The 27,830-nt window shown below is 46.6% G+C and overlaps 1 protein-coding gene across 1 annotated transcript in view; it reads left to right on the top strand.

Moving 5' to 3' along the window:
* The window catches only part of NOA1 (nitric oxide associated 1), a 125,861-nt gene that overhangs the window by 52,072 nt on the left and 45,959 nt on the right, over positions 1 to 27,830 (top strand). Inside the window, exons 3-5 of the mRNA XM_078676196.1 lie at positions 4,519 to 4,683; positions 18,590 to 18,801; positions 22,969 to 23,100. Of these exons, the coding sequence (XP_078532322.1) occupies positions 4,519 to 4,683; positions 18,590 to 18,801; positions 22,969 to 23,100 (509 nt within the window). The remainder of the gene's footprint in view (positions 1 to 4,518; positions 4,684 to 18,589; positions 18,802 to 22,968; positions 23,101 to 27,830) is intronic.

Raw genomic sequence — 27,830 nt, 5'->3', positions numbered from 1 at the left:
GAGTTCGAAAGACCAGATACGATTCTGAGCGTGTCACTTGTCTATTTCTTTTCACACAACACAAATATCATCAACTGGCATAAAAGTCTACTGTTAAATATGTCAAAAACATTTCACCTATAACTTCATTTTATTAAAATTCAACTCCCGATTGTGACACACGGTGCAAGGCTCAGCTGGCTAAGTGGTGTAACTCATTACACAAGCATTTGCAATTACAAAGCAATTATCACAGTACTACGCATTAGCTTTAAACATCGTAAGCTAAAGTGCGGGTGCCGTGATTGCTTCAAAGGTAAAGAAATAGAAAGGCATTTTTAGGTCTCGCCTGTCGATGCGCATGCGCATCGAGCTTGCGAGACTATTGCGGCTTAACCACTCTTTAACTAACAAGCAAGGAATCGTGGCGATTCCTTGCAGTGCCCGTGACTTTTAAGCTCAATGCGCATGTGCATTGAGCTTAAAAGCGCGTGCACATCAGTTCCCTCAGCCGCAATCGCCGTCTGTTCCCTCCGCCGCATTCCTCCGACACCTTTTGAAGTGAAGCTTAGCTTCACTTCAAAGGCCCCGGCTTCTTCACACCCACATGCCGCTCTCCCCGCTCCGCCCCCTCCCCTGCCCGCCGTGTGCATTTCTCCTCCACCCCCTCCCCACAGCAATGCCCTCCGTCTTGTTTTTTTTTTTTTTTTGCATTACCAGCTTTTCAGTCTTTGACGGCCGCAGGCACACAGGTTTCTTTCATCAAGTCCCCGCTGCCTTTCGGCATCTGACCCCTCCCTCCTATTGACAGCCCGTCGTTTCTCTGGAAGCACCCTTTCTCTCGCAGGAACTAGCTACTCTCCGTCAGTGACCGTGTTTTCCCTGTCTCTCGCCAGCCTTTCCGTATGGGCGACTACTCGCTCCCTGTCACAAATTACTCTCTTGCGGTCACTTATCACTCTTTCTATAAAACTTCAGATATACGTTTGTGTGTGTACTCTGATCGTACATTACGTCATTCCATGGATTACGACACCACTGCTCGAGAGGCCATGCTCACTGTTGCTTGGCAACGAGTGAGCATGGCAGGCGATAGCAGAGGAGCCACGCGCGATCCTCATCGACAGCGCGTGGCCCCTGTGCAGTAGATTGAAGGGAGAGGAAGGTACGCAAATGCAGTGCTAAGCAGTCATGTTTATTTTCGTGGGTTTCAGTGTTTTGCCAGGTGAAGAGGCGATGTTACTTCAAGCTCGTAGCCCAACAGGTGAACGACGTTCATGCTTAAAGGCGGCAACTTGCGGGATAATCAGTGGGTTACTTTTCACGCATGCGCCTATAAATTTTTTATTTTACTAACTATATGGTTGTTAAAAATGTTTAATCTTTTTTTCCCGCGTGTCAACCCAAGTCCCTACTCTTTTGCCAAATTCCGGTAACAGCCCTACCTTTCTCACGTTGCATACCCGTACACACCCCCCTGCCCTCCCCTTCCCGCCGTGCATACCTGCCTGCCTTCCCCTTCTTGTATTGCATACTTTTCGCCATGCATACACCGCCCGTCCTCCCCTTCTCGCCGGGCATACACTGCCCGTCCTCCCCTTCTCGCTGTGCATACAACATTTGTCCTCCCCTTCTTGCTGTGCATACAACACCCGTCCTCCCCTTCTTGCTGTGCATACAAAGCCCACCCTCCCCTACTCTCCGTGCATTCCCCCGCCCGCCCTCCCATTCTCTCCATGCATTCCCCCGCCCGCCCTCCCCTTCTCTCCGTGCATTCCCCCGCCCGCCCTCCCCTTCTCTCCGTGCATTCCCCCGCCCGCCCTCCCCTTCTCTCCGTGCATTCCCCCTCCCGCCCTCCCCTTCTCTCCGTGCATTCCCCTTCTCTCCGTGCATTCCCCTCACCCCCTTCTCTCCGTGCATTCCCCTCCCCTCCTCTCTCCGTGCATTCCCCCCCCTCCTCTCCGTGCATTACCCTCCCCCCTCTCTCCGTGCATTCCCCTCCCCCCTCCTCTCCGTGCATTCCCCTTCCCTCCCCTTCTCTCCGTGCATTCCCCTTCCCTCCCCTCCGTGCATTGATCTTCACCTAATCTCCCATTTCTGTCCCACACACATGCATCCTCACATTTCCTACTTTGATCAGTCACCGCCCTTGTCATCCTATATACTCCAGATCATAGACAAGGCCCTGAGAGTGTTTGACTCGGGCACTTCATTTCTGTTGACCATCTTTGGTTTGTCTGATGCCTTTGGTACTGTCCATATTGGGGTATTGAATGGTTCGTTGGGTATTCCAATGTATATATTGTGGTAGTGTTCTCAATTGGTTATAATCCTATCTGGTCAACCTGATCAAACGAGGTCAATTGTTAGGACTCTCTTCTTGTGTTTGTACTTCTTGCAGCATGGATGCCTCACTTGTCTCATTATACTGCTCCTTTTTTAAGCACTACTTTTTGTTCTTTTTAGGTCGAGCGACCTATCTCAATGCGCATGCGCATTGAGCGGGAGCTCGATATATTGCGGCTTAAACAGAGCTTACCGAGATCAGGCGTATCTCACTCTCTTCCCGCCTCCCTTCACACATATGCCACCCCTTAACCCCTTGCCCCGGATCTATCCCCACCCGCTGTCCTTCTCCATCCTCCGTCTGCCCCTGGGATTCCTCACCAGGATTCTGCCTATTCCACCACCACCGCTCCTTCAGCAGCGTTTCAGCGGCGTCCGTTACCAGGGCAACAATCAGGTTGAAGGGCCGTGTGCACTGTGGTTGTGCCGACATGTAAGCTCGAGTAAGTACGACCCAGGCTTAAACTTATATTGAAAAACTTCAATAGCGAGTGTCTTCATATTTTTAAGTATATATATTTATTTTACATTTCATAATGTTTGATTCTATTCCTTTTTTAACTGCACAGCGTTTTTAATATTTGCGAACAGAAGTGTTTTGGTTGTTACTACGTTTATCAGAAGGCTATACTTTTGTCTTTAAAGATGGCTACTTCGCTGATGTCTGACTTTACTTTCTGCTTTATGCAAACGTGCCATTCTGCATTGAGCATTTTTGTATTGCCATTGTGCAAGCGCACACAAATGTATTTTTTTTTATTCATCACACACCCTCTCATCCTCTCACCCTCACAAACCCTCACCCTCACACCCTCACTCACCCTCACCCCCCCTCATCCTCACCCCCCCTCACAACCCTCTCACCCTCACTCAGCCTCACACACTCACCCTCACACCCCCTCACACCCCCTCACTCACCCTCACACCACTCAGTGCTACAACACATATGTGTGTGTAGGTGCAAATGCAATGTTCTTGGATTTTCGTCACAATAAAATACACTGAACATAATCTTCACAAAATCTATTTACAAACGTTTAAGCTATTGCCATTATAAATTACAATAACTTTTATTTAAGTATTAATTATTTACAAAATTAAAAGCCATTGTTATTTGTAATATCAATACATCTAAGTCACGTAAATACAACACACATTGCATTACAAATGCTACAGGTGTCACATTTGCGAAAGTTAAAAATTTTGACATTGTAACTGACAAAGCTATTAATTTTGCTATTTTCAAAACCAACACATAAATAAAAAAAGTGTCATTTACAATACCAATCGCTCAAACTTTCCTAATGCGAAAAGTTAAAAGTATGGGCATTGTAAATCACAAAACAAAAAAATAAAATGTCATTTAGAAAACCAATAGCTCAAACTTTCCTACTGCGAGACCTATTGGCAACGCCAGTGCTTGTTTTCTATTTCTTTCCTTTTGATGCAATTGCGGCACCCCCGCATTCCCTTAAGATGTTTAAAGCTAAAGTCCTGGTGCCTTAAGCAAAGACGTAAACAGAAAAAAAGGCATGCGTCAATCAGTGCAGCAAATAACAAAATAAAAGCGCCGTTGTTAGAGCAGATGCTAAATTAATACATTTTTAAACCAGAGTTTGCAATACAATAGATCTCGCATTTACGAGAGTTTAAGCATTTACAATGGCAATAGATCGAACTCTTGTAAATGCGAGACCTATTTCACTTCAAAGAAGCGGCTGCCATTGTCCGGGGCTGCTTGAAGTGAAGGTGCGCATGGCGGGTAAAGCATGTGGTGCCCGCAGTAGGAGAAACCCATTAAAGTAAAGAGTACTAACGGACTAAATAAGACATGCCTGTCGCATCCGAAGTAAAGGGGCCAGTCGCCATGGGAGGTCACAAATGCAGACAAGGTGGTACCAAGGAGGGACTAACAACAACTTGCAAGCCAGCGTTTAGGAAGGACAATGACACAAGCCAATGAAAAATATGGGCAGGGAGTGGGCGGAGCTTCTCTTACATACTCCACTACAACAAGTCTCGCAGAGCAGCGCATGCTGGCTGACTCAGGCTCGACCTAAAAACAGTTGCCCAGGTGTTTGTCATTAGAGTGAATTTAATTTTCCCTTTAGTACTAATTTTCGACTATGACTGGGGATTAGTTTTGCGTTTTACCATTTCATCTCTCTGCTTTTACTTTCCTCTGCCTTCCAGGTACAACATTGAACCTCTTAAAGTTTCCCATTGTTAATCCTACGCCATTCAGGATGTTCAGGAGGATGGAGAGACTAAAGGCTGATGCACTGCAGCGTGAACAAGACTTGAGCGCAGAGGAACGGAAACACCTCAATCACCTTAAAAAGCGAGGCTATTTGATAGGTAAAGGTGCTCTGTATTCTGTATTGCGCATCACTTACCACTGTAAGCAGCTCAGTAATCTATAGCTCTAAGGAATGTCTAGGTCAGATTGTATGAAAAAACGAATTCCCAAGAACCGGCTTCATAGAAAGGAAGGATTGCACTGCTTGGAACAGAAGGAAGCGTACACACACACGTTTACACACCATCCCCCCTTCTGTTTTATGAAATAAAATCTTTTGTTCTGCAGTAGTTTCCTGCCCCTTGCAGTATGACGAGTGATATGCCGTTCGCTCACTGTTGAAATAGGAGAAATACATACTGTTTAGTATTTCCTACAGATTCTTGTTTGACATGACAAATGTCAAATTATCTGATTAGGAAAATCTATTTTTGCCTCGTTTAGAATTTCTTGTTAGAAAAATTGAAAACCTTCAGATTTAAAACTGCCCTTTATCGTGGGAGTTGGTTTTAATTTCATGGGCTGCTGAAAGCCTGTTTTGAAGGGCACGTAGCCATTGAACTCACAAAGGAAAGGCACTATCTGTGTAAATGTTTCCTTTAATCCAAAGAGCATTGGGCTGAAAAGTGCACCGTTGAAATGTCTTTGCAATAGTTGTGCCTCAGGCCAAGGTATCTAGTGGCCATACAGTATGCATAAGACTAGAATGGAAATTACTGCTAGGATACCGGAGGAATGGTGAAACAAGCTTAGGCAAAGTCAGCAGGCCTCGACTCTAAAAGGCTAAACTATTGGCTTTGCTTTTTTTCATTGCCGTCACGTGCAAACTGTTTATGACATGCCACATGCGCATGGCAGGCAATCTTGCACTTGTTTTTCTATAAAAGCGAATCCATTCCAAGATAGACATCGATGCACATGCATGCACCCCAGCATGCATGCATTGTGTCACATGGGAGCCATTTTACTATTTGTAATTTACCATTCTAACATTTTATTTAGAACAATAAAAAAAAAGTCAAAAAGAAAATGTGCGTCAATGCAAGTAACCAGCAGCCATGTAGCACTTTAAGCTGTTAGTCCTTCTTTAAAAAAAAAACCAATAAAAGTGGGACAGGGAGCATCATGGAGTAGGAAAGAGTGAGCGGAATACAAGGTTTGCACAGGGAGGAGTCAGAGAAACAAGAAAGGGAGAGCGCTAGGGAACACGTACTCTCATGGGGCGATTAATATTAAACAAACCGTTTCCTAAATTTAACAAGTGGAAGGATATATCTATTCCAACTAGAAAACTGTGAGACCGAACTACTCTGGGCGGGGCTAACACAAGAATAGCAAGTGAAGCCACTGAATCAAGAGCAGATATGTGAGGTAGACAACAAAGCTATACAGTGGTGAGCAAGCCCACTTTAAGTTATATATTGGCAACAATAGCTATAGCTGTCTGTAGCAAGACTTAAAACAAAGTCGATGGAGGATGTATGGAGAACTCTTTAAGATGAACAGAGCTGTTGGAACAAGTGTTGTGAGTGTTTGAAAGGGTCGTTAGGCAGAGAGGCAAGAGCAGGGCAGACTTGCCTGAAAAGGTGGGGGTTTAGCAAACGCCTAAAGGGCAGAGAGACATAAGCATGCCTAATGTTTGGGGAAGAGAGATCCAGCTTCTAGAGGCAGCTGTTGAGAAACCTGGAGAAGAACGGAAAGTAAGAAACCTCCCTTACAAGTAATGATGGTAGCAAACGAGAAGGCCGGTTTACCACACTTGCCCGCCCCCTGCACAGCTTTCACAAAGCCTGCAAAGACTGCTGCCTTAATGGATCTCTCACAGTATTTTGCTAATGATGACATGGAAGCCTGCATGTTTTAATGTTTTCTACATCTTCTGAAGTCTGTTTAATTGCTTTTTTATTTAATTCGGTACATTAACAAAGCACTTATCAATTACATTTTCATGGAACGATAAAATAACCTGACTACACCGAGGCAGTGATTTACAGGTCACAACAAAGCGCAAGATGCTCAGTACCCAATTTCCAGCAATGATAACATCACCAGTTAACAAAGTACACTGATTTTTGCAATCCACTGTAAAAGACTACACTATCTACCACTGGTGCACAACCACCCTGCCTAGCATGAGTTTTGGCATCGTAGACTGGCTAGGAAACTCTTACAGGAAGAACATCACAACCATAGGTAAAAGCAGAGTTGGTGATTTATTTAATTTATTTATTCATAAAGTTTTATATAGCGCAAACAAGATCCCGAGGGATATCAAAGTGCTTTACAAGGGAAGGGAGGAAGGTCATAAATCCAGTATTGACCACAAGTAAGAATATACAAAAGGAATAAACACATAAAACATCTGAAACAATATATAATAGATATGTACTACATTTTAGGTATTTTGGGGCTTTATTGGACAAAATGGGGTAGCATTAAAACTCATATGAACCATAAGTTCACGCTATATAAAAATGTATAAATAAATAAATCATAATGATAACCCACAAACCTGTCTGCAAATGTTGTGGCAACTCGAATACAGCTAAACGTATTCAGTACATACCACAGAATTATATAATTCACTGGCTCTGACCATTGTTTTATCTATAAACTATTCTTAATTGTAGAATTTGTTATTTAGTAGAATGTATTACTTTACCATGCAACATTTTATTCTTGAATGTCATGAACTTCCTACTTACTTATGTTTCATATAATATTTGAATAGAAAAGCTTCCACATTTAAAACATAATGAACTGTCATTTAATATAAAAGAATGTATTATCTAATAGTGATTTTGTTCTCTAGTTAGTGGTTCATTGTTTTCGCAGTGAAACAATCAGTGAAGGTCAATGGATATGTGAAGCCCAAGAAAACTATGGCTGATATTTCCAGAATCTAACCTCACAAGACTTTCTGTAGCTAACAACATGATAGAAAGTATGATCCACATGTATTTCCGTGGGAATGGAAGAGCTGAACTTGCTTACTGAAGACCCCTGTCCTCTCATTGGTTCATAGAGAAAGAAGTCAGCAACAATGTTTTCTATAAGTTTTCTTGACTTTTATATTAGTGCATGTTCCTGGGTAGCTTGAGCTTTTCTCTTCTATGCTTTGCTTGCAAGATGGACCCAGACCTTTGATGGTTTTTAGCTACTGCTACTGCTGCTACTGTTTTGATTTCACTCTTTTTCATTTGAACTCAGACCCTTTATGGGTTCTTAATAAACTAAAACTCTGATCCTGATTCTATAGAATAGGGAACTTATTCCTCTATGGAACAAGCTTATATGCATTTGATTTTGATGTTCACTTGTTCTAACTTATATTCTTTTTAATTTCAAATGTGTTTTTATTAAGTTTAAGAGCAAAGAAGACAGGCAATGCAATGCAATAGATATACAATAGGCATATATGGTGAGCGAGACAGACATACATGTCTTCTCTACGAATCGATAAAAATGCAGATAAATCATGCCCATATCGAGAAGCGTTGCCTACAGTTCGGTAAAGGTACCATGTAAGAGCGGTGATCGAACAAAACAATACGAAAAACCCAACCTCCCCCCCCCCAACACCCAACGCCAACCCCCTCCCCCCTCCCCGACCAGTAAGCCAGTTGTCCAGAGTCTCCATCATAGCACTTACAGGTTGATTTGCATCAAGGTGTACAGGTTCGTGTCGGGTCTCGTGGGTGTTCCGTAAGTCGCAGAATGCGGAGATATTTCGGGCACGTGATTTCGTGAAATTCTCTGGACAGGAGTGACAGGAGCGGTTGCCAGGTTTTCTGGAATGAGTCAGCAGTGTGTGTGAGCGTGGCCTGGATACGTTCCATGCCTAATGTGAACCACAATTTGTGTAGCCAGCCAGTGTGGGTGGGTGGGTAAGGTGGTCGATCCCCATAGTGACAGGACGTGTTGTGACGCTGCTTGCATGGCAATGCCCATCTGTTTGCCACGAGGTGATCTCAAGGGAAATGTGAGCGCATTGGGCAGCCCTAGGATTGTGTATGCTGGGAAGCGCGGGATTTCAGTGACAAATGTTGAGTCTATATCATCTAAAACTGCTTTCCAGTATCCCTGCAGAGCGCGGCAGTCCCACAGGAGATGGGTCAGGGTGCCCCTTCGCCACAGCCCCTCCAACACAGCGCGCTTCGAAGAGGGTTGCCCTGGTTGAGTCTTGCTGGGGTGAGATGCCAGTAGATGGCCAATTTCACCGCCGATTCCCTGGCACTAGCATTGCGAGTGGTGTGTGCAGCTCTGTAGTGTATGAAACCCCATTCTTTGGGCGAGAAGTGTCCTTCCGAGTTCCGATTCCCAGCGTTTCTGTCCCGCCGTCTTAACCGGGTTGGCCTCGGGGGATAGCATCTTGTAGAGGTCTGAGATAAGGTACTTATCCGAGTCCTTCGACACCAGCCAGCGTTCGAATGGTGTCATCTGCCGACCGACCAGGGGGGCACATTCCGGGCGCAAGAGCCAGTGGCGGAGTTGGAAGTATTGGAACATGTGGGGTTTAGTCATTCCGTAGCCTCGCGTGATATCGGCGAGTGGGAGAAACCCCTCCACATCAAAGAGATGGCCGGCCGAGCGGCAGTCCGTATCACGCCATTGTGGAAAGGCGCGAGGATCGGTGCCCGGTGGGAATGCAGGGTTATCAAAGAGAGGGGTGAGTGGGAAAGGGAAGGTCGTCAGGCCCCTCTTGACCGCCACCATGTCCCAGGTCTTCATGATGGTGCGTGTAATAGGTGAGCGGAGGAGGTATCGTGGTCTATGCTGGCGGGCAAGAAATGGGATCTTCCACAGAGATGTCTGAGCCATTGCCCTGTCTTGAAATAGCCACCTCTTCTCGGACCCGGTCTGTACCATTCCACCAAATAGCGGAGTTGTGAGGCCTGAAAGTATTGCAGGAGGTTGGGGATTCCGAGGCCTCCCTCATCGACACTCCTATGTGCCACCCGTTTGTGTAGCCGTGCGCGTTTCTTTTCCCAGATGAACTGGTGGATAGCATTTTGTAGGTCTGCAAGCGTGCCTGGCGGTGGCAGTACCGGGAGGGTCTGGAAGACATACAAGATCTTAGGTAAGACGGACATTTTTACTGCCGCTATGCGGCCTAGCAAGGAGAGGGGTTGTTTCGACCAACGCGTGAGGTCGGCTCGGATTTGGGAGGACAATGTTTTATAGTTAAGCGTCACTGTTGAGTCCGTGGAGGAGGTAAGAGTGATCCCCAGATACGGGAGCTGCGTGGAGGTCTGTAGATCGCAGCCAAAGTCAGGCGAAGGGGCATTGGGATGGGCATAGCTGCCCAGGGGCAATATCAAGGATTTCCCCCGGTTGATTTTGAAGCCGGACACCGCTCCAAAGCTCTCCAGTTCCTCCAGGAAAGCAGGTATTGAGCTGGACGGTTGGTCTAAAGCAGCGATAATATCATCGGCATAAAGCCCCACCACGTGGGGTTCATGGCCGAAGGAGACGCCGTTGATGCGAGGATTGTCTCGAATTTTCTGCGCCAGGGGTTCCACGTATAGGGCGAATAGAAGGGGCGAGAGAGGGCATCCCTGACGTGTGCCCCGCTGTATCTCGAAAGGGTCCGATTTAAGGCCGCCTAGCCTGACCCGAGCCATGGGGCGGTGGTAGCAGCTCGCGATCCAAGCCTGGAATCGGTCGCCCAGGTGGTATCGTTGCAGGACTGCTTGCAAGTAGGTCCAGTCGACGCGGTCGAATGCTTTCTCTGCGTCGATGGCCAGTAGTGCCGAGTCCGAGTCCTGAAAGTGAGTTTTGTCCACGAGGTGCAGTAACCGCTTAGTATTATCGCTGCATTGGCGGTTCGGGACAAAACCCGATTGGTCCGGCTCGAGGATGCCCGGGAGGCAAGGGCCCAGACGGGCCGCTAATACCCCCGTAAATAGTTTCAGGTCTAAGTTAAGTAAGGAGATGGGGCGGAACGCAGAGCAATGCGTCGGGGGTTTGCCCGGTTTGGGCTGCACCACTATGTCAGCCGCCAGCATGTCAGGTGGTATGGAGCTTGGGCCCTCAAAGGAGTTAAACAGCCTTGCGAGTACTGGAGCTAGTATGTGGCCGAAGGTTTTATAAAAACCTGACGAAAAGCCATCAGGGCCTGGTGATTTAAGCGGGCGGAGGCGTGCGATGGCGGTAAGGACTTCGTCAGGACGAATAGGAGTGTCTAGGGCCTCCGTTTTCGCTGGGCATAGTGGCGTGATTTCGGCCGATTGCAAGTACGCGTCAACAGCTGTCGGCGACACTCTGTCCGCGCTGTACAGGGAAGCATAAAAGGAACGGAAGGCGGAAGCTACCTGTGCATCTTCGGCAATAGTGTTACCGGAGTCGTCCAGGAGCGTAGTGATTTTTGAGCGTTGAATCTTGGCCTTTAAGGCGCTGGCCAGGAGTCGTCCGGTGCGGTTGCCTCCCACGTAGTACGTATGGCGGAGACGAAGAGCGGCAAACTCCGCTCTGTCAGTGTCTCGGCTGGCCAATTGAGCTCTGGCAGCCTTCAGCTGGCGCCAGATTCTCGGGGCGCATGTGCGGCTATGAACCCTTTCTAGTTCAGCCACTTTGGCTGTGAGGTCAGCCCTCTTTTCGTTGCGAACCTTGGCATCAGCGGCAGCAATGGCTATCAGTTCCCCTCTCACCACGGCTTTTAAGGCCCCCCAAAGGGATGACATCGAGACTGCAGGGGTGTCGTTAGTGGCTAGGTAATCCGAAATGCATGTATGAAGTTGTTTGACAACGGCTGGTCTCTGTAAAAGGGGTTCGTTGAGCCTCCACGAGCCTGGGTTGCGCGGTGACCTGGGCACCCTGAGTGTCAATTCCAGCACGTCATGGTCAGAGAGGGCTGCTGGGACAATGGAAACTTCGGTGATGTGAGGAACTAGTTCCGAGGAACCCAAGAAGTGATCTAGACGCGCATAAGTGTGGTGTACATGGGAATAGAAGGTGTAGCGCGCTGCGTTGGGGTGTGCCGTCCTCCAGAGATCTAAGAGGTCCCTGTCCTGCAACCAGGATCTGCCTGCCTCTGAAAGCGCGCCAGTGTCACCATAGCGGTGCCCGGATCTGTCCTTATTCGTATCCATGACGAGATTGAGGTCCCCCCCCAATGAGCAGCTGAGAGTGAGGTGACTGTAGTGCTTCGGAGAGTGCAGTTTTCAGGAATGGTTCTTGACTCTTGTTGGGAGCGTAGATGGAACCTATCGTAAGTGCGCTAGTTCCCATTAAGAAGGTGCGAGCTAAGAGGCGTCCCTTGATCTCCCCTGTCTTGGCTCCCACCCGGCCCCTGAAACGTCGGGACACAAGAATGGCCACCCCTGCTTTCTTGGACGGGAGAGAAGAGAAGTATTGCTGGGGAAAAGCCTGGGAGCGCATCCTGTGCCAGTCTTTAGCCAGGAGGTGGGTTTCTTGCAACAAGCAGATGTCAGCTTCTGAATTTTCCAAGTAGGAGATGACTGCCCTCCGTTTAATCGGATTGTTGAGGCCTTTTACATTGAGAGACAGTACTTTGAGTACATCAGCCAGCATGTGGGAGTGTGGAGACAACCGAGCATGGCAGCGTTGGACGCTGTTGCGTATGAAAGATTATAGGTAACACTTGAACCCTGTAGAAATCCCTTGGCATACTGGTCCCCACCCTCGTTCCCCGCCCCCCCCAGCCCACAACACAGTTCCCCCCCCCCATCTCCCATCTCCAACCATCCCCAAGGGACCACCCTAACCCCAACAGATTGGTCCTCCCCAGTTCCAACAGAATCCCTGTCCTCCCTCTCGTGGACCCCCCACCCCCTCCCAGAACAACCCCCCCCAACTAGAACAATTCAAAGTCTCGGTCCTACTTGTGTAAGACACAGGTCCGTAGTAAGTCAATAGAAAGGGTACCATGGTAGCGGCCGATTCGGCGGCTCCCCGGCCTGTCACCCCAGGAGGACACAGTTTGAAAGAGAGAAAACCCCCCAAGATGACATTGTCTTACAGATCAGTTGCCGTGTTGTCCGCCACTTCTTGCACAGCCGCCTCACGCTCTTGAGCAACTGTCGCCGGGTCCGGTTTCGGGATGGATCTCGGGGGTCGTCTCCGACGTACTGTCTGCCAGCCGTCCCCCGTGCGTCGGGACGGGTCATCCTGTGATCTGTTTGGGGAAGCGTCTCCCTCCGGCATGTCAATGTCCAGCAGAGTGCAAGTATCACGGAGCGATCTGAGCTGATGAAGGGAGCCTTTCCATTTAAAGATCAGGCGGAACGGGTGACCCCAGGAATAGGGTATTCCATTGTCTCTCAGGAAGTTCGTTGCAATCCGGAAGGATTTGCGTTTCTGCAGGGTGATGGCGGAAAGGTCTTGGAAAAGAGCCACGGGCTCGTCCCGGAAGCGGATAGGCTGTGCCCTCCGGGCCTCTCGGAGAATGCGTTCTTTCAGAGGAAAATCTGGGAGGAAGGCCAAGATGTCCGGCGGAGGTGCTGGCGGTCGGCGCGCCATGCCAACCCTGTGAGCTCTGTCAATCCGAATCGCAAAATCTCGAGGTTCACCCAGGATCTCCCGGAACAAGTCCTGCAGGTATTCAACCAGATTGTCCTTCTCGGCTTTCAACGGGACTCCGCGGACCCGTATGTTGTTCCGCCTGGAACGGTTCTCCAAGTCTTCCGAGTGCGATTGTAAGTCCACTTGCTGATCTTGAAGCCTAAGAATCTCCTGTTGCAGCCTCTCCACCTCCATACTGCGGGATTGGTCCGCCTCCACCAACGAAGCCACACGCTCGCCCAGGCCGTCTATGTCACGGCGCAGTTCCCGCTGTTCCTCGGCCAGCTCTTGCTTCAGGGTTTGAAAGTCCTCCCTCAGATTATTGAAGAGGGAAGCTAGGAAGGCCTTGGTGAGGGGGGCGGTTTCATCTTCCTGTACCTGGGGGCTCGTCGGAGGCTTCGGGGACGCCTTAGTCTGGGTCTTCTCCCCCTTCGGTGCATTCTTGTGCAGGAGGTCCACGATATTCCGATTCCCTTTGCGATTAGAGTGAGCCATGGCGTCAGGGCAGAAGCCTGTGGATCCGGACTTGGGGAGCTGCAGGGGTTCGGCAGGCGTCCTCTCGGTGGTAAGGAGGTGTAGATTCTTCGATGACTTGCGGGCGTTCCAGAATCGACGTGGGGATGGTGCTGGGGGTAAGATGTGGCGCTCGGGCAGTAGGGCAGCCAGAGTTCCTCAGGCAGAGGGCCGAGCACAGATGGAATGTCCGTGGGGGGGACCGTGCAGGGCGCCCCGGGCAGGTGTTTCCGTGAGTAAGTGCAGGTTTCCCCGGGCGTCAGGGCCGGGCACATGCAGTGTAGCAAGGCGAGGAGAGGAGCGCTAAGCCGCCGGTGTGGGGGTGCATATGCTTGTCCGGGGCCAAGGGATACTGCCAGATGGAGCCCACAACGCGCAGCAGCAGTCGTGGGCGCCAAAAACGTCAGTCCACTTCAAATGCCCATGTACAGGCCTCAAGCCAGGGGGTGGTGTAGCAGGCCGGCTACCTGCCAAGCGCCGTGGTCCTGGGCGCAATCAAGCTCCTGAAAGTCCCCAGAGGCGGTCGCGCCTACACTGCCCACCCCGGCCGGGCAGATCCGCTCCTGGGCGCAGGCAGGTGCGTCTCCTTTGATTCGGGCTGTGAGGCCTGCACGTCGGATCGGGGGTCTCGCGAGGGCCGGGTGCTGGCAGCAGGCCCTCGTGGAGTCGAGACTGAGGCAAGTCGCGGGTTGCTGGCGCGGAGGGAGGCTCGGGAAGTCACTGGTGTGGGCACAGCCCGGGTCTGTCCCTCTGCCTGTACCGGGAGCGCCCGGGATTCTCCGGTCCGGTGCGGCTCTGTGTGGCAGCGGCAAGCCTCGCGCCGGGGGACTCAGGCTCAGTGTCCCTTCGGTGGGGGAGCAGGCCGCTGTGGGTTGCGCTCCGGTCCTGGGGCGAATGCCTCCGTCAATGCTACCGCCAGTGGAGGGGCCGGGGCGGGTTGCAGGCTACGGGTGCCCGGTGTGCTATGCTCAGCAGCTCCGGTCGGGTCCGCTTTCGGTGGACGGGGCCCCGCCCGCCCCTCGCGCAGGCCCACGCCGGGGATTAAAGTGGCAGGAGGCCCTCTGGTGGTTCGCGCGGTTTCCGGGGGTACAACCGCCTGGTGTCAGCCGTCCGGTCGCCGCCTGGAGCTGTGCGCGTCTCACCTCTTTCCGCGATCAGCGCCGCAGGCCTGCAAGCCGCCCCTCCATCACGGAGCTCCAACGGGCAGCATCAACCCCTCGCCGCCATTACACCTCTCCCGCCGGCGGCAGGTTTAGCGGGTTACAGGCGATCGCCGTCTTGTAGAGACACGGCTGGGAGCGCTCCATGGTGGTAAGTCTCTCAGGGGGGTAAATTTGAGCAGGCTTAAGGGGGATTTCAGCTAATAATACCGTGCAATGGGGCACAGGGCCGGGGAGCCACACGAAGCACGTCCTTTCAGGCCACCATCTTAGCCACGCCCCTCTATAAACTATTCTTGAAAGATAAACAAAACCTAAATATTTTGTGCTTATTGGTATCTGCACCTTGAACTTCAACAAGCTTCCATGTTTCATACAGAATGTGTTTTTTGTACCACACTTTTCCCCTAAAATGATATGTTCTTAAAACATAATTATTGCTCCTTCTTTAACTACAGTCAACCTAACAGTGTAGTCCAAAATGTCACTTACTTTTTTAAGTAAACATTTTTATTTTTGGAGAAAAAAACCCTTTAAAACGAACTACAGCAAAATAAACATGTAATATGAAAAATACGTAATGAATAATGTGGATTATTACGGGCTTATGTTGCCATCTGCGGGTTCTGGTGACATTTACAAACCACTCAACCTTCTATCTCATGGATTATGATGTGCGCGGAACCACCCAGTTGCAATATTGAACCATATAACATGGCTCCTCTTATGTCTTGCACACTATAACTCCTGCCATGTTAGGTGTACCCCTTGCTTAGTGGTACATGAGAAAAAGCCTGTTTTACATGGAGCAAATCTTAGATGACAGCACAAGTTATGTGCATTGCATACTATAGTCGACTAATTTTGTATTGGTTTGCTTGTATTCACTGACTCAAAACTAACCTTGAACCGTTTTTTCCCCATTGAATTTCAATGCTCATGATTCACTTCATATCCACTTGATGCTGAGCACTTCAGAAGACTTGGCTCTACACCCAACCCTTCGTGGACAGTCAACCCCCTGGGAGTGGCCAATCTCCACTGTGCACAGCAGGTGTTAATAGCAGTCTGAAATTTGGCTCGGCCTACTGCACCTACCCGTGCATCCTACTAGGGTCTTTACTCAACCATATCCTGTTTCACGATTTTTACGACAAAGTTGTCTTTTTCTCCTAATACAAAATAGCAGCTGCACAAACAAGTTCCCCCCAGCCCCTTTATTTCCATGCCTCAAACCTCTTTGCATTGTAATTTCTCTTATACTGCAAACATTAAAATTTGGTGCAAGCTTGTAATTTTCAAAACAGTGGATAAAAACATTTGAGCCCCTGCAACAGATAATCAAGTTAGTCCAAAAATTCAAATGTGTTACTGAAATCGGGCATTTTAAGTGGTCAAAATATTCAAAAGTGTTAATCCTTCCAACCCACCCAATAACTTTTTTGAATGCGTACATCTCAAAGACTATAGAACAGATTTGCACCAAACCAAAATGTACTATGGAAGCACCCCAATCCCTTATCTTTTGATCCCTTGTATGGAATTGCACCTAATTTGAAATCCCAGACTTGAGCTAACTACGCTAAACAAGTGCCACATTTGGGACATGCCCCCCGAGCCTTGGAAGGCACTGTGGACCCCATTGCCTGGCGCTGACATATAGGGGAGGGGGTGCCCCCCCCCCGTCCCAGCTTGGAAAGGCCCTTGGGCCCGAACCCTTAATATGCCTCATCTCCCTGAGACTAACGGTCCCAGGACCCTATGCTTTGGGATTGACGGTGTCCCCTAAAATGGGAGAGGAAGGGATAGGACCTAAAAAACACTTTTTTGGAATCTACGTCATAATAAGAGTACATAGCAAGTTTCTCTTTGGGCTAAATGCTGACAAAGAAATGTATGTACATTTGTGAGAAATACAGTAAAAAGGAAATTGGCATTACCTTAAATAATGAATTGACCCATGTACTAATAAAATTAAATACTGTACTACCAGCAGTGTGACTACATTATGATAAAATTGAAGTTGGACATCTGGCCTATAATATATGCATCACTTTCCATTGTATATGGCTATTGGTGATATTTAAGTATCGTAGTGTGTACATTGAAATTATTAGAACTATGACAATAGGGCCCTCAGCCAACACAAAATGACAAAATCCAAGCCAAAACATCTAGAGAAAATGTGACTGTATACAATTACACTACTGAAATATTTCACTTATATTAAAAATGTATGTTTGAGATTAACTCCTTCTATGCTGATGACGGCCGGGAGCTGTCATGGCACACAGTGCTCGTGTGCTCCCGGCCGTCATGACCGCACCCGCGATCGGAATGTGCCGTACAAGCGCAGAATCACGGCCACGCCCAAGGGGTTAATACAATACCTAGGAGGCTTAATAACAAGCCATCGAAACTGCTGCTCTCACATTCAACGGGTGCAGCTACTCGCGGAGGCGATTCCACGGACCATTGAGAACTTCCAAAAGAAAAAAATTGCGCACTTCTTTCAAGCTTTATTCAAAAAACACCATAAACTGACAAAGGCTTTTCGGCCTTTGTCAATGTCAGTGTCTTCATTATCCACCATAATTTTTAACCCTTCAGAACATTTAACTTCTGCTAGAGAGTGTATCCTCACAAATAACAACGGACCTCTGTATCAATTGCAACTTTGCAGAATGTAAACTAGGCAGCCATTTTAAAGAAATGTTCATCTTCACATACTCTGTGTTCCCTGTTACATCCTTCAGTAATGATAAATATGTAATTCCATTATTGTTATACCATGGACATACATTGCAAAACACTATACCTTTTATTCTTAAATATTTCATTCCATTACGCCCCAAATGAGCTTGGATAAAGTGTCCAAGTGCTGATGTAAACTTTTCAAATGATTTTTGATAAAGCAACTTTGTGCACTATAACCACAATCATTTATTTTACTTCTACCTATATGGCCTCGAGTAAAGTGTCTTAAGTGCCATTGTAAACGTGTTAATTGGTATTTCATAGAGTTACTTTATGCACAAACAGTCCCAAAGGAATTATTTCCTTGAATATACCAATCTCAATGCAGTCGTTCCCTGACCTTTAATCTCCCTTAATTAATTTCATTATGCCCCGAATGGGCATGGGTAAAGTGGCTAAGTGCCACTGTAAACTTGTTGACTAATATTACATAAATTGACTTCATGTACAGGCGATCCCAAAAGGAATTGTTTCCTTCAATATATTAGTCTTAAAATAGTCGCTCCTTGGCCTTAAAACTCCCTGATTCCTTCCATTGGACCCTGAATGGGGTTGGGTTAAGTGTCCAAGTGTGAATGTAAACTTATCATATTCTGGATACATAGATCAATTATGATGACCCCGTGCTGATTATAATTATATCTAGCACCCTTGAATCTACCCTGAATGGAATTCCATCAAGTGCACTAATGCCTACATTTATAGTAATATCTTATCTCACTAACAATTCATGCTTTATGTAATTCATAAAATATTATATACTGAAAACCCATCGTTTATGCTTGAGCGAAACAGAAATCAGACAAACAGTTACTAGGGTAATTTACACGGACAGTGCTTGAAAAGCATGGAATTAAAGATATACTTTGTGTTGCAAGGAAATATGAATTGCTGAGGGTCCATTCTTGTGATGCTGCTTTCATTCCTCCTAATAGTTAGACTTGTATCATGACGAGATCTGTAGCACAGCGCTAACTTGAAATGTTGACGGTGTCTTGTGTTGTTATTTTAGGAAGAGTTGGAAGAACTTTCAGATTTCAAAAGAAAAATACAGACGAGGACATTGTGGAGTTTGATGCTGATGCACTTTCTTTCGGCCAGGAAGAAGATTCTAAGCCAGTTTCCTTATCTAAGAAAACTGAAGAGAAGTTGGAGTTTACACCTGATGAGTTAAAACATGCTAACTGGTTCTATGACACCCCAGGAATCGTAAAAGAGAATTGTGTAAGGATTTTTTTAGATTGTTTGGGCAATTTTAGAACTACTATAAGTAGGGATATGGAGCTAAAATGCGCCTAAAAATTGATGAATATTCTATTTCCTAGGCAGTACTCTATAAACAGTGCTTACTTTAAGGAAGGGTATTGTGCAAGTGTATTCATTTTGGAGACCTGATGAGCTTTTTTTCTCTATTATGTGCTATTCCAAGAAGTCTCTGGGTGCGCTTAGAATTTGGGGTTAAAATCTTCTGGGTGCAGGAGAGGATCACAGGTGTCCGTTGCGGTAAGTTGCAGGTATTCTCACAAGGTTCCCAAATCATTTACCAAATTGATTTGCTCATGTTACCTTTTTCCTAAAAAAGAAAACTGATAAGACAACAGGTAGTGCACGACAGGGGCGGCTCCTCCATTAGGGCGGAGGAGCGTTGCCTCACTACTTTCTCGCAGTGTGAGAAGCAGAAACATAAAATGGTATTTTAAACGCCATTTTATGTTTCAGCTTCTTGCGCTGCGAGAAAGCAGGAGGCAGGGTAGGCCTAGTTGCGGGTGAGCGGTAGGGTATGCCCGGTTGTTTGACGGGATGGCAGAGGTGTGGCTTGCCCACTGTTGTGGGCCCTAATAGTTTAGTCGGCTCTCTCCCCGAACCACTGCGACCCCCCCCCCTACCCACAAGAACCCCTGCAACACCACCCCCAACGAGTCATGCGAGCCGCGACTGGTGCACGAAACTGCTCAAAATGCACCCATATTTTCAGGCGGCGTTAAAAAAATCTTTACTCTGCATGGAAAAAAATCCGTATGAAAACAAAAGGATAAATGTTAAATGGTCATATGTACTCCAACAGATAGTCTGCACTGCGAACAGTACCCAGTAGTTAGTTTAGAGATGTGTAAATATCTATGGAAAGGCAAGACTTGTGCCTGAACCTCCCACCCCTCACCCAAAATGTTTATTTTTGGGGGGTTTTGGTTCGAGAGAATAGTGTTTAACTTTTGAATGCTGGTCAGAGTTGCGTTTTTTTATTTCCCTGTCCCCCTTAAAGTGTTCATTGCATGCACTTTAGAATATTGTCATAAATGTGGTGCTTAAAGTTAATAGTTATATTTTCTGTTGCAAAAATGAATAGGACCTGGATAAGGCAATGGCAAAGGGACGGGCAATTCATTCTAAAATTGCATTCGGAGCCCCCAGATTTTTGAACTTTTGCCGTGGATGACATTTCTCTGTGGTAAAGGAAAAGTAGGAATAACCATTAGAATAAAAGAACATCTTTTTTTACCTCGATAATGTATTTGAATTCCTCGTTGCACCATTTAATTTATGTAGGAAGTTGCTGCTGACATACGTAAAATAAATCAAAGATATTAACTTCTCATAGGAAAAAAATGCTACATAAACAATTCCAAAATTCACAGATCACACAGGAGCTATCTTTTTAGACTAGCTAGTGGCGATGAAGCAGAATACCATTCATGCGAGGAAACGTTAGCCAGAACGCCAAATATATTTATACTAGTTTTCCAGATATATGCAAACTGACTACTACTGTGTAGTTTCCTAGTCGTGTATTCTGCGGCTTAATTTGATCCTTTGTAGTTGTGTGGTGTCCCAAAGCCCACATAACGGGCCTGCATGTGCAGTGGAGTAATTTTCAGACCAGGACAATTTTATTACTGACTTCCTATGGAGGTCATTCTTCTGCAACCTGTTAAGCTCTCTGTTTTGCACCTTTTTCTTGTATTTTTTTACTGTTTTCTCTTGTCTTCTAGTTATCTCGTTTGACCCTTAATGTAAAGCGCTCTGATTAGGGTGACCAGGCGTCCCCGTTTTGCCAGGACGGTCCCTGTTTTTAACCAGCTGTCCCAGCAAATTTCAAGAAATTTAGCTCATGTCCCCGTTTTTGGAGAGGGGCGACTGAAAACGGTGGGAGGTGTTTTTTATGTTTTACAAAGCAGGGATAGTTAGCAGTTGTTTCAAGAAAGCAATTTAATTAACAGGCAAACTACTGGGCTTAAAAATTGCATTTTATGTATGTTCTTACTGTCTGTTCTGTAATTCTCTGCTGAGGAGCGCTCTCATCGCTTGAAGTAAAATTGTAGTCCTTCTTCTATTGTTGTGAAATGTCCCAGTTTTTTACTTTAAAATTCTGGTCACCCTAGCTCTGATACCCTCACTGGTCATATTCGCGCTATAGAAAACATTATGAATAAATAAATCCTACGCCATCGTTCAATGGTGGACGTGTTGACGCACATCGCTGCTTTCCCATGATATTGTGAAGTGCCTCAACTCATGATAATTAGTAGCTGCATGACATGTAAAATACACACTTACGTGATGCACACTTCTTGTCGGTATACTGAGCAAATTTGTCCCTATTGTTTTCAACATCACAGTTGTGAAAGACTTACGGAGGGGCAGATTGATGGCAGTTGAAGGGGGCATTGATCTAAAGTAAGTTATTCACAAGGACATGCATATTATTTGAGGGTGGGAAGTTGGTAAGCATAGGTCTTCTGTGGTCTCGATGATGAGACTAACTATCTGGTTATAACTCGGGCAGCATTGATCTCCTCCGTGATCATTGTTTATCTAGGTTGTTCTTCTATTATTTCCACCTTCACCCTGATTTGTGTTTACCTCTACTCTCTCTGGCTTTTGCCGGTGGGATTGAACCTTCCTTCCGCTGCAAGAAGTGTATTAACTCTAGCATCAATATTTAACTACCTGCACATGCCTGGTTGATCATCCCTGCCCGAATCACCTGTAATGTGCAATAGACTCAGTGATAGTTAATCAGTGTTTATTTTCTTGCAAGGTTCATAAAACATATGTACTTTCTTTAGTGGAGAAGTGTGGCTCAGGGGTTAGAGGCAGCAGACCCGGAAGCTGAGATCGGTCCTGGACCAGGGTTCAATTCCCCGCCTCGGCGGGTTTTGGGCTAAAAATTCCACGGACTCGATAATTCTCGCTCAGGTGCCTCCTCGACTCACGGGTTCACACTCTGCGACTCTGGGCAATAGCTTGCTTAATCTCCACAACGGCCCCTCGTGGCGGGATGCCTGACTTTCACCTTGTGGATACCCTGCTATCTCACAGGGGAATACCAGGAAGGGTTCCCTAAGCAAGCGCCGGGACACCCACTGCGGGTAGCTGTGCGCTATATAAGCTCAACTACATTTACATTAGTCGACTTCTCTTTTCAACTGGCATGGATTCTTTTGTCTAATTGGAGCTTTCAACGCTTACGTTGTTGACATCGACATAGGTTGCCCAGAGCGTTGTCCAACGTAATTTATTTGTCCCAGCACCAGTTGCAGTTAAGGTGGCATCATGCTTTCAGTAAGAATCATGAACTAATGTACTATCTAATTTCATTGGCTAACAGCAATGTTAGCCACCATCTGAGATGAGTGCAGAGTTTTGTTCAGCTATACATGTATAGAGAGAGATGAGTGAACCTGTTGTCCTTGGCCTACAGGGCATAATTGGCCTTACTCACTTGAGGCCACAAAGTCAATGACTCTGAATCCACAACTCTGTAATGTTTTATTTCCAAATGCTGTGTCCGCTTTATCTGGATAGTGTAGAGAACATACATAATTTTACAAACAAGCACCGTACTGACTTTTTGACTGATGTTTCCTCGCATATAAAGCATCCTGTCTTTTTATGGTGAAGTAAACCAGTGTATCATGTCTGTAGTTTTTGGGATTGTAATCTACTGTGATTTATTTATATAGTTGAAACCTCAGAATTTTGTATTTCCATTAATGCGAACAGCCACTGATAATGGTTGTAGGTTTCTCATCAGCAATGCTTGCAAAATGTGTGAGATGTGTAGTTGTTTTCTCATCGATGAGCTGTTTATTCTAATGCTTATTCCTGTTCCTCCATCTTCATGAATGGCAGGTTCTGTACCCTCCAGTAGCACATCAGATGGTCTGTCAAGGGCGCCCAACTGGACACAATCGTTCCAAGTATTTAAAAAAACCAATGATGTTGACCAGTTTGCACCTCACAGAATAAAACTGGTGAATTATCTGAAAGGGTCAAATTTGCATTTGCAGTAGTGTGCCTCTTTTGCATTCGCCTTTTCAAACAGAAACCTGTTACTCTAACATCCATAAAATGCTAACATCCGAAGTTGCTGTGCTCTTTACATTCCAGGTCCTTAATCTTCTGAAAGACAAAGAAGTGAAGGTAGTTTTACCATCGCATGCCATTATCCCAAGAACCTTTGTGCTCCAGCCTGGCATGACTCTGTTTCTGGGTGCCTTGGGTCGCATCGATTTCCTGCAGGTAAGGGCGGAGTCTGAGAGGTTTATATTCCAAAGTGACAAATGGACTTTGTTTCCTACGAACCCCTGCACCCCACAGCCATGTGCCGCCGATTACACTTAGACTCTTCCTACGAAGCATGGTGGTTGCTGGAGAGGAACAATAGTTACTTACCTGTAATCTGTGGTTCTCCAGTATTGGTGTCTTTCATAGATTCACATGCCTGAATCATTCCCCGTTGTCTGAGTGGGAGTCCCACGGTACATAAAAAAGCAATAATATGCCATAACAACATAGGAAAAACCAGTAATTCCCAACCAGGAATTAAAGTAGCCTAAACTACACGAGAAAAAACTTCCACACTCATGACTATCCTAGTCATTTTGTATAGTCCAAACTACAGCCAATCAGGCGACAGCACCCACCAGAAGGTTCTCCCCAGAGGCTCAGGCTCTCAGATTTTCTCGCAAGGAGTGATGGTAAACCAATGTAGCCTAAGAACCTCTGAGGGGAGGTGGGCGGGTTGCATGTGAATCTACGAAAGACACCAATACTGGAGAACCACAGATTACAGGTAAGTAACTATTGTTCTTCCCCAATATTAGGGGTGTCTTTCATAGATTCACATGCCTGAATCAGAGTAGATAGCAGTACATATCCGTGCCTGGCAGACGCTAATAGTAGCTTAAGCTTGTCGATATGAGTAACACATAATCATGCAATATGTGAATAATACAGTATTAAAAGCATGATAAAATGCAGTTACTTGAGCATGTGCACAATAAAAAACATAACAAGCGTCTGACAGCAGTAATAGGAGGTGGGAAAAGAGGCTCACCTTAGTTGAAAACATTACGTAGAACTGCTCGACCCACTGAACCATCGGTTTCACTGGCCGCATCCAAACAGTAGTGTTTGGTGAAAGTATGCCGACTGGCCCAGGTTGCCGCTCTGCAGATGTGCTGAAAAGGGACTCCAGCGAACAGGGCCGTTGAAGAAGACACTGCCCTCGTAGAATGCGCTCTAGGAGCTGCTTGCAGAGTTCTTCCTGCTTGTGCATGGCAAAAAGCAATGGTTGCAGAAATCCATCTTGCAATTGTTTGCTTAGAAACTGCTTGACCCTTACGAATTGCACCATAAGTGATAAACAGTTGATCAGATTTGCGTAAAGTAGATGTTCTTTGCAAATAGAACTTTAGACATCTCTTAATGTCCAGAGTATGCAATGCCCTTTCCGCAGGTGATTGTGGTTTAGGAAAGAATGTCTTTAAAATTACAGGTTCGTTTAGATGGAAATCCGAAGGCACTTTGGGTATGAATTTCGGATTAGTGCGGAGCACCACAGTCATTTGTGAATTGTAAGAAAGGATGATGAACCGTGAAAGCCTGGATGTCACTGACTCTTCTAGAGGAAGTCAAAGCCAAAAGAAGTGATACTTTCCACGTAAGGAATTTCAAATCGGCTCTGTGGATAGGTTCAAAGGTATGGCGCATAAGTTGCGCTAACACTACATTGAGATGCCACGATGGAGGTGGACGACGTACTGGAGGGAACATTCTGAAAAGGCCCTTAAAGAATTGTTGTATAATTCTTGACGAGTAAAGAGAAGTGGTCCCATCTTGTCGGTATCTTGAAATCGCTGCCAGGAAAACCTTCAGGGTTGCATGAGACCATCTCGATCTTGCTAGATGTAAGAAAAAAGGCAAGATTTCCTCTGGACTAGCTGAAAAAGGATGAATTCCAGCCGAACGACACCAGATACAAAAACGTTTCCATTTGAGACTGTACGTCTTTATGGTAGCAGGCGCTCTTGCTTTGGCCAGAACTTCCTTGCAATCGCAGGAATGTTTAGATGGGCGTACTCAAGGTACTCGGGCGCCAGGCCGCTAATCTCAGCGATGTCGGGTCCGGATGGTAAATCTGACCGTCCTGAATGGAAAGTAGGTCCGGAATTGGACTCAGCTGAATCGGTTCGCACTCCGATAGGAGAAGGAGCTCGATGAACCAGTATTGGCGGGGCCATCTGGGAGCAATGAAGAAAGAGCTGTGTCGGCTGGTTCTCATCTTCCTCAGGACTCTGGGAACCAGTGGTATTGGTGGAAGAGCATAAGCATATATCAGAGACCAGTCTATCGAAAACGCATTCCCCTGAGAGTCTTTGTGGGGATGCCAACTTGGAAAGAACCAGCATTTGCTGCTGTTCTTGGTAGCAAAGAGGTCTAGATCTGGATGACCCCACTGTCGGAAGATCCGATCTACTGTCTGCTGATGAAGCTTCCACTCGTGAGTAGACATTGTTGTCCTGCTGAGTGTCTGCAAGGACGTTCTCTGTTCCAGGAACATGAACCACCTGAAGATTTATTCTGTGTCGTATTGCCCATGCCCACAGCTCCTGGGCTTCTTGGGACAACAGAGCTGATCTTGTTCCTCCCTGTTTGTTGACATAGTGCATGCTTGTGGTGTTGTCTGTGCGCACCAACACAGTGGCTCCTTGGATGATTGCGCGAAATGCTTTGAGTGCAAGGAAGATGGCTCTCAGCTCTAATAGATTGATGTGCCAACATCTTTGCAGAGGGCTTCATTTGCCGCTGATTGTCAGCCCTTGAAGATGAGCTCCCCAGCCTTCGAGGGATGCGTCCGTGGTGATTGTATAGCTTGGCACATCCTGAAGGAAAGCGCAGCCCTGTCGAAGATTCCGTCTTTGTATCCACCAGAGAAGGGAACCCCGAATGCGAAGGGTAATCTTGATGAGATCCTCGAAGGAGCCGGAGACCTGCAGCCATTGTAAGCTGAGTTCCTCCTCAAGAGGCCTCATTCTGAGTCGCCAATTCGGTATCAATGGAATGCAAGACGATACCATCCCCAGAAAGGATTTGAACCTTCGGACTGAAACTGACTTTTTTTAAAGTAGATCCTGAGCCATGTTCTGTATCTTGTTTTGTCTCTCGTCTAAGACGAAGGCTTGGAGCAGCTGGGTGTCTAAGGTTGCTCCCAGGAAAGCCCATCTTTGTGATGGTTCCAACTGGGATTTGCTGATGTTGATGGAGAGACCCAGAGAATGAAAGAGGGTTAGACATTGCTGTGCATGACTGTCTGCGTCCTGGTAAGAACTGGCAGTCATCTAAGTATGGGAATATCTGTATCCCCTCCAACCGGAGGTGCGCCGCCACCAGGGCCAAAACCTTTGTAAACACTCTGGGTGCTGAGCGCAGCCCAAAGGGAAGAACTCTGAATTGGTAATCCCTGCCAGCCACTCTGAATCGCAGGAACTTTCTGTGGCGAGGTAGGATGGGGATGTGGAAATACGCGTCTTGGAGATCCAAGGTGGCCATGTAGTCTCCAGCTGCTAGAAGATGCAGTATTTCTTGTAGCAGTCAAAAAACAATCCGAAATATCAGATCAAAAAAACCTAGCTCTCAAGAAGTCACTTTCAGCATTGGATGTGGCTCACACAAAGGAAGAAGAAAAGGGGGAGGAATATCCTTTTTCTTTAGTCCCCTCACTCACCGGAGTTTCCTCACGGTGACTTGCTTCATCATAGGGGCTTCCCAACCCGCTGCGGGTTGAGGCGTGCTACGACTTGCACCACTACGTTGGAGCACTTTTTTTAATTGAGGACTATGTGTGGTGTCATGTGAAAAGGGAAGTGGGTGGAGTGCTGTGAATTAAAAATATCCTACTAGTGGGCGGGAAAGACTTTATTCGTGCTCCTAGTAGATATATTAAAAGTGGGGTGGTTTTCCAGGTGAGCTGGTCCGATTATGAGATCAGGACCCTAGTAGAAAGCCAACTAGTTTCGAGCTGTACCCCTCAGCTCTTCTTCAAGACGTCACAGGGTCCAGCCCTGTGAGTACCACTCCAAAAAGTGAATCATATGCCTACCAATGAGCATGTGCTAATATTTATACATACGACTCTTCTGCAATTCAGTGGCTTATCTGTAGGAAAAAGAACAGTGTTAACGTGTAGACTCCAGAAAGACTTCCAGGTCTCGTATTGCTTTACTGTAAACTACAAAATAAAAAATGAGCTGGTTAGAAGTGCCTATTTGCTCAATTATGTGGCGCTCGTGAATGAGCGTGATGTCCCTAGAAGGAAATAAATGTTAAAAACACTGTTTTTACATGCACCGTTTAACCCTCGTGTTTTCCTGTAATTTAGGAGCTCGAGTGCGGGAAAAGAAATATATACAGATCTACACAATGACCACGCAATAGTGCAGTACCTATGGACAACACAAAAGACAGACACACAACAGGGTTTAACATACGTTTTTAAGGCTCTAATGGGCCTCTGGGACATTCAAGGGAAAAAGAGGAAGTCCGTGGAACCATCTGTAAGTTAAATGGTGGAAAGTTAGTTTCATCCCAAAATTTAAAAGAGACCTGAAGAACTTCTCTCATGAAAAAGTTTACCCATACACAAAGGCAGATTATATCCCCTTCAATTGAAACCCGGGATATAACACAGACTCAGAAACTCTGACACAGGTTCGTACAACTCAAATAGCGGTGATAATTACACCCGCAACAAAACCAGACGCCCTAGAGGAGGACGTTTCAGGAACAGAGGTGGATATAACCCCAACTGGCCAGGATATTATGGACCGACACCTTATGGGGGCCGCCCCACCGCCTCATTTTTTCTACGAACCCCCTGTTTTTCAACAATACCCGCACCAACCCAATAATTTCTAGGACATAGCGCAAGCACAATAACAACAGACACAGTCTTTTTTAGCAAGAGGCCG

Source organism: Lissotriton helveticus, chromosome 2_1 (assembly GCF_964261635.1).
Source record: "Lissotriton helveticus chromosome 2_1, aLisHel1.1, whole genome shotgun sequence".
Classification (NCBI taxonomy): domain Eukaryota; kingdom Metazoa; phylum Chordata; class Amphibia; order Caudata; family Salamandridae; genus Lissotriton; species Lissotriton helveticus.
Note: the sequence above shows the minus strand (reverse complement) of the source record. Positions and strands in the feature narration are given on the sequence as shown.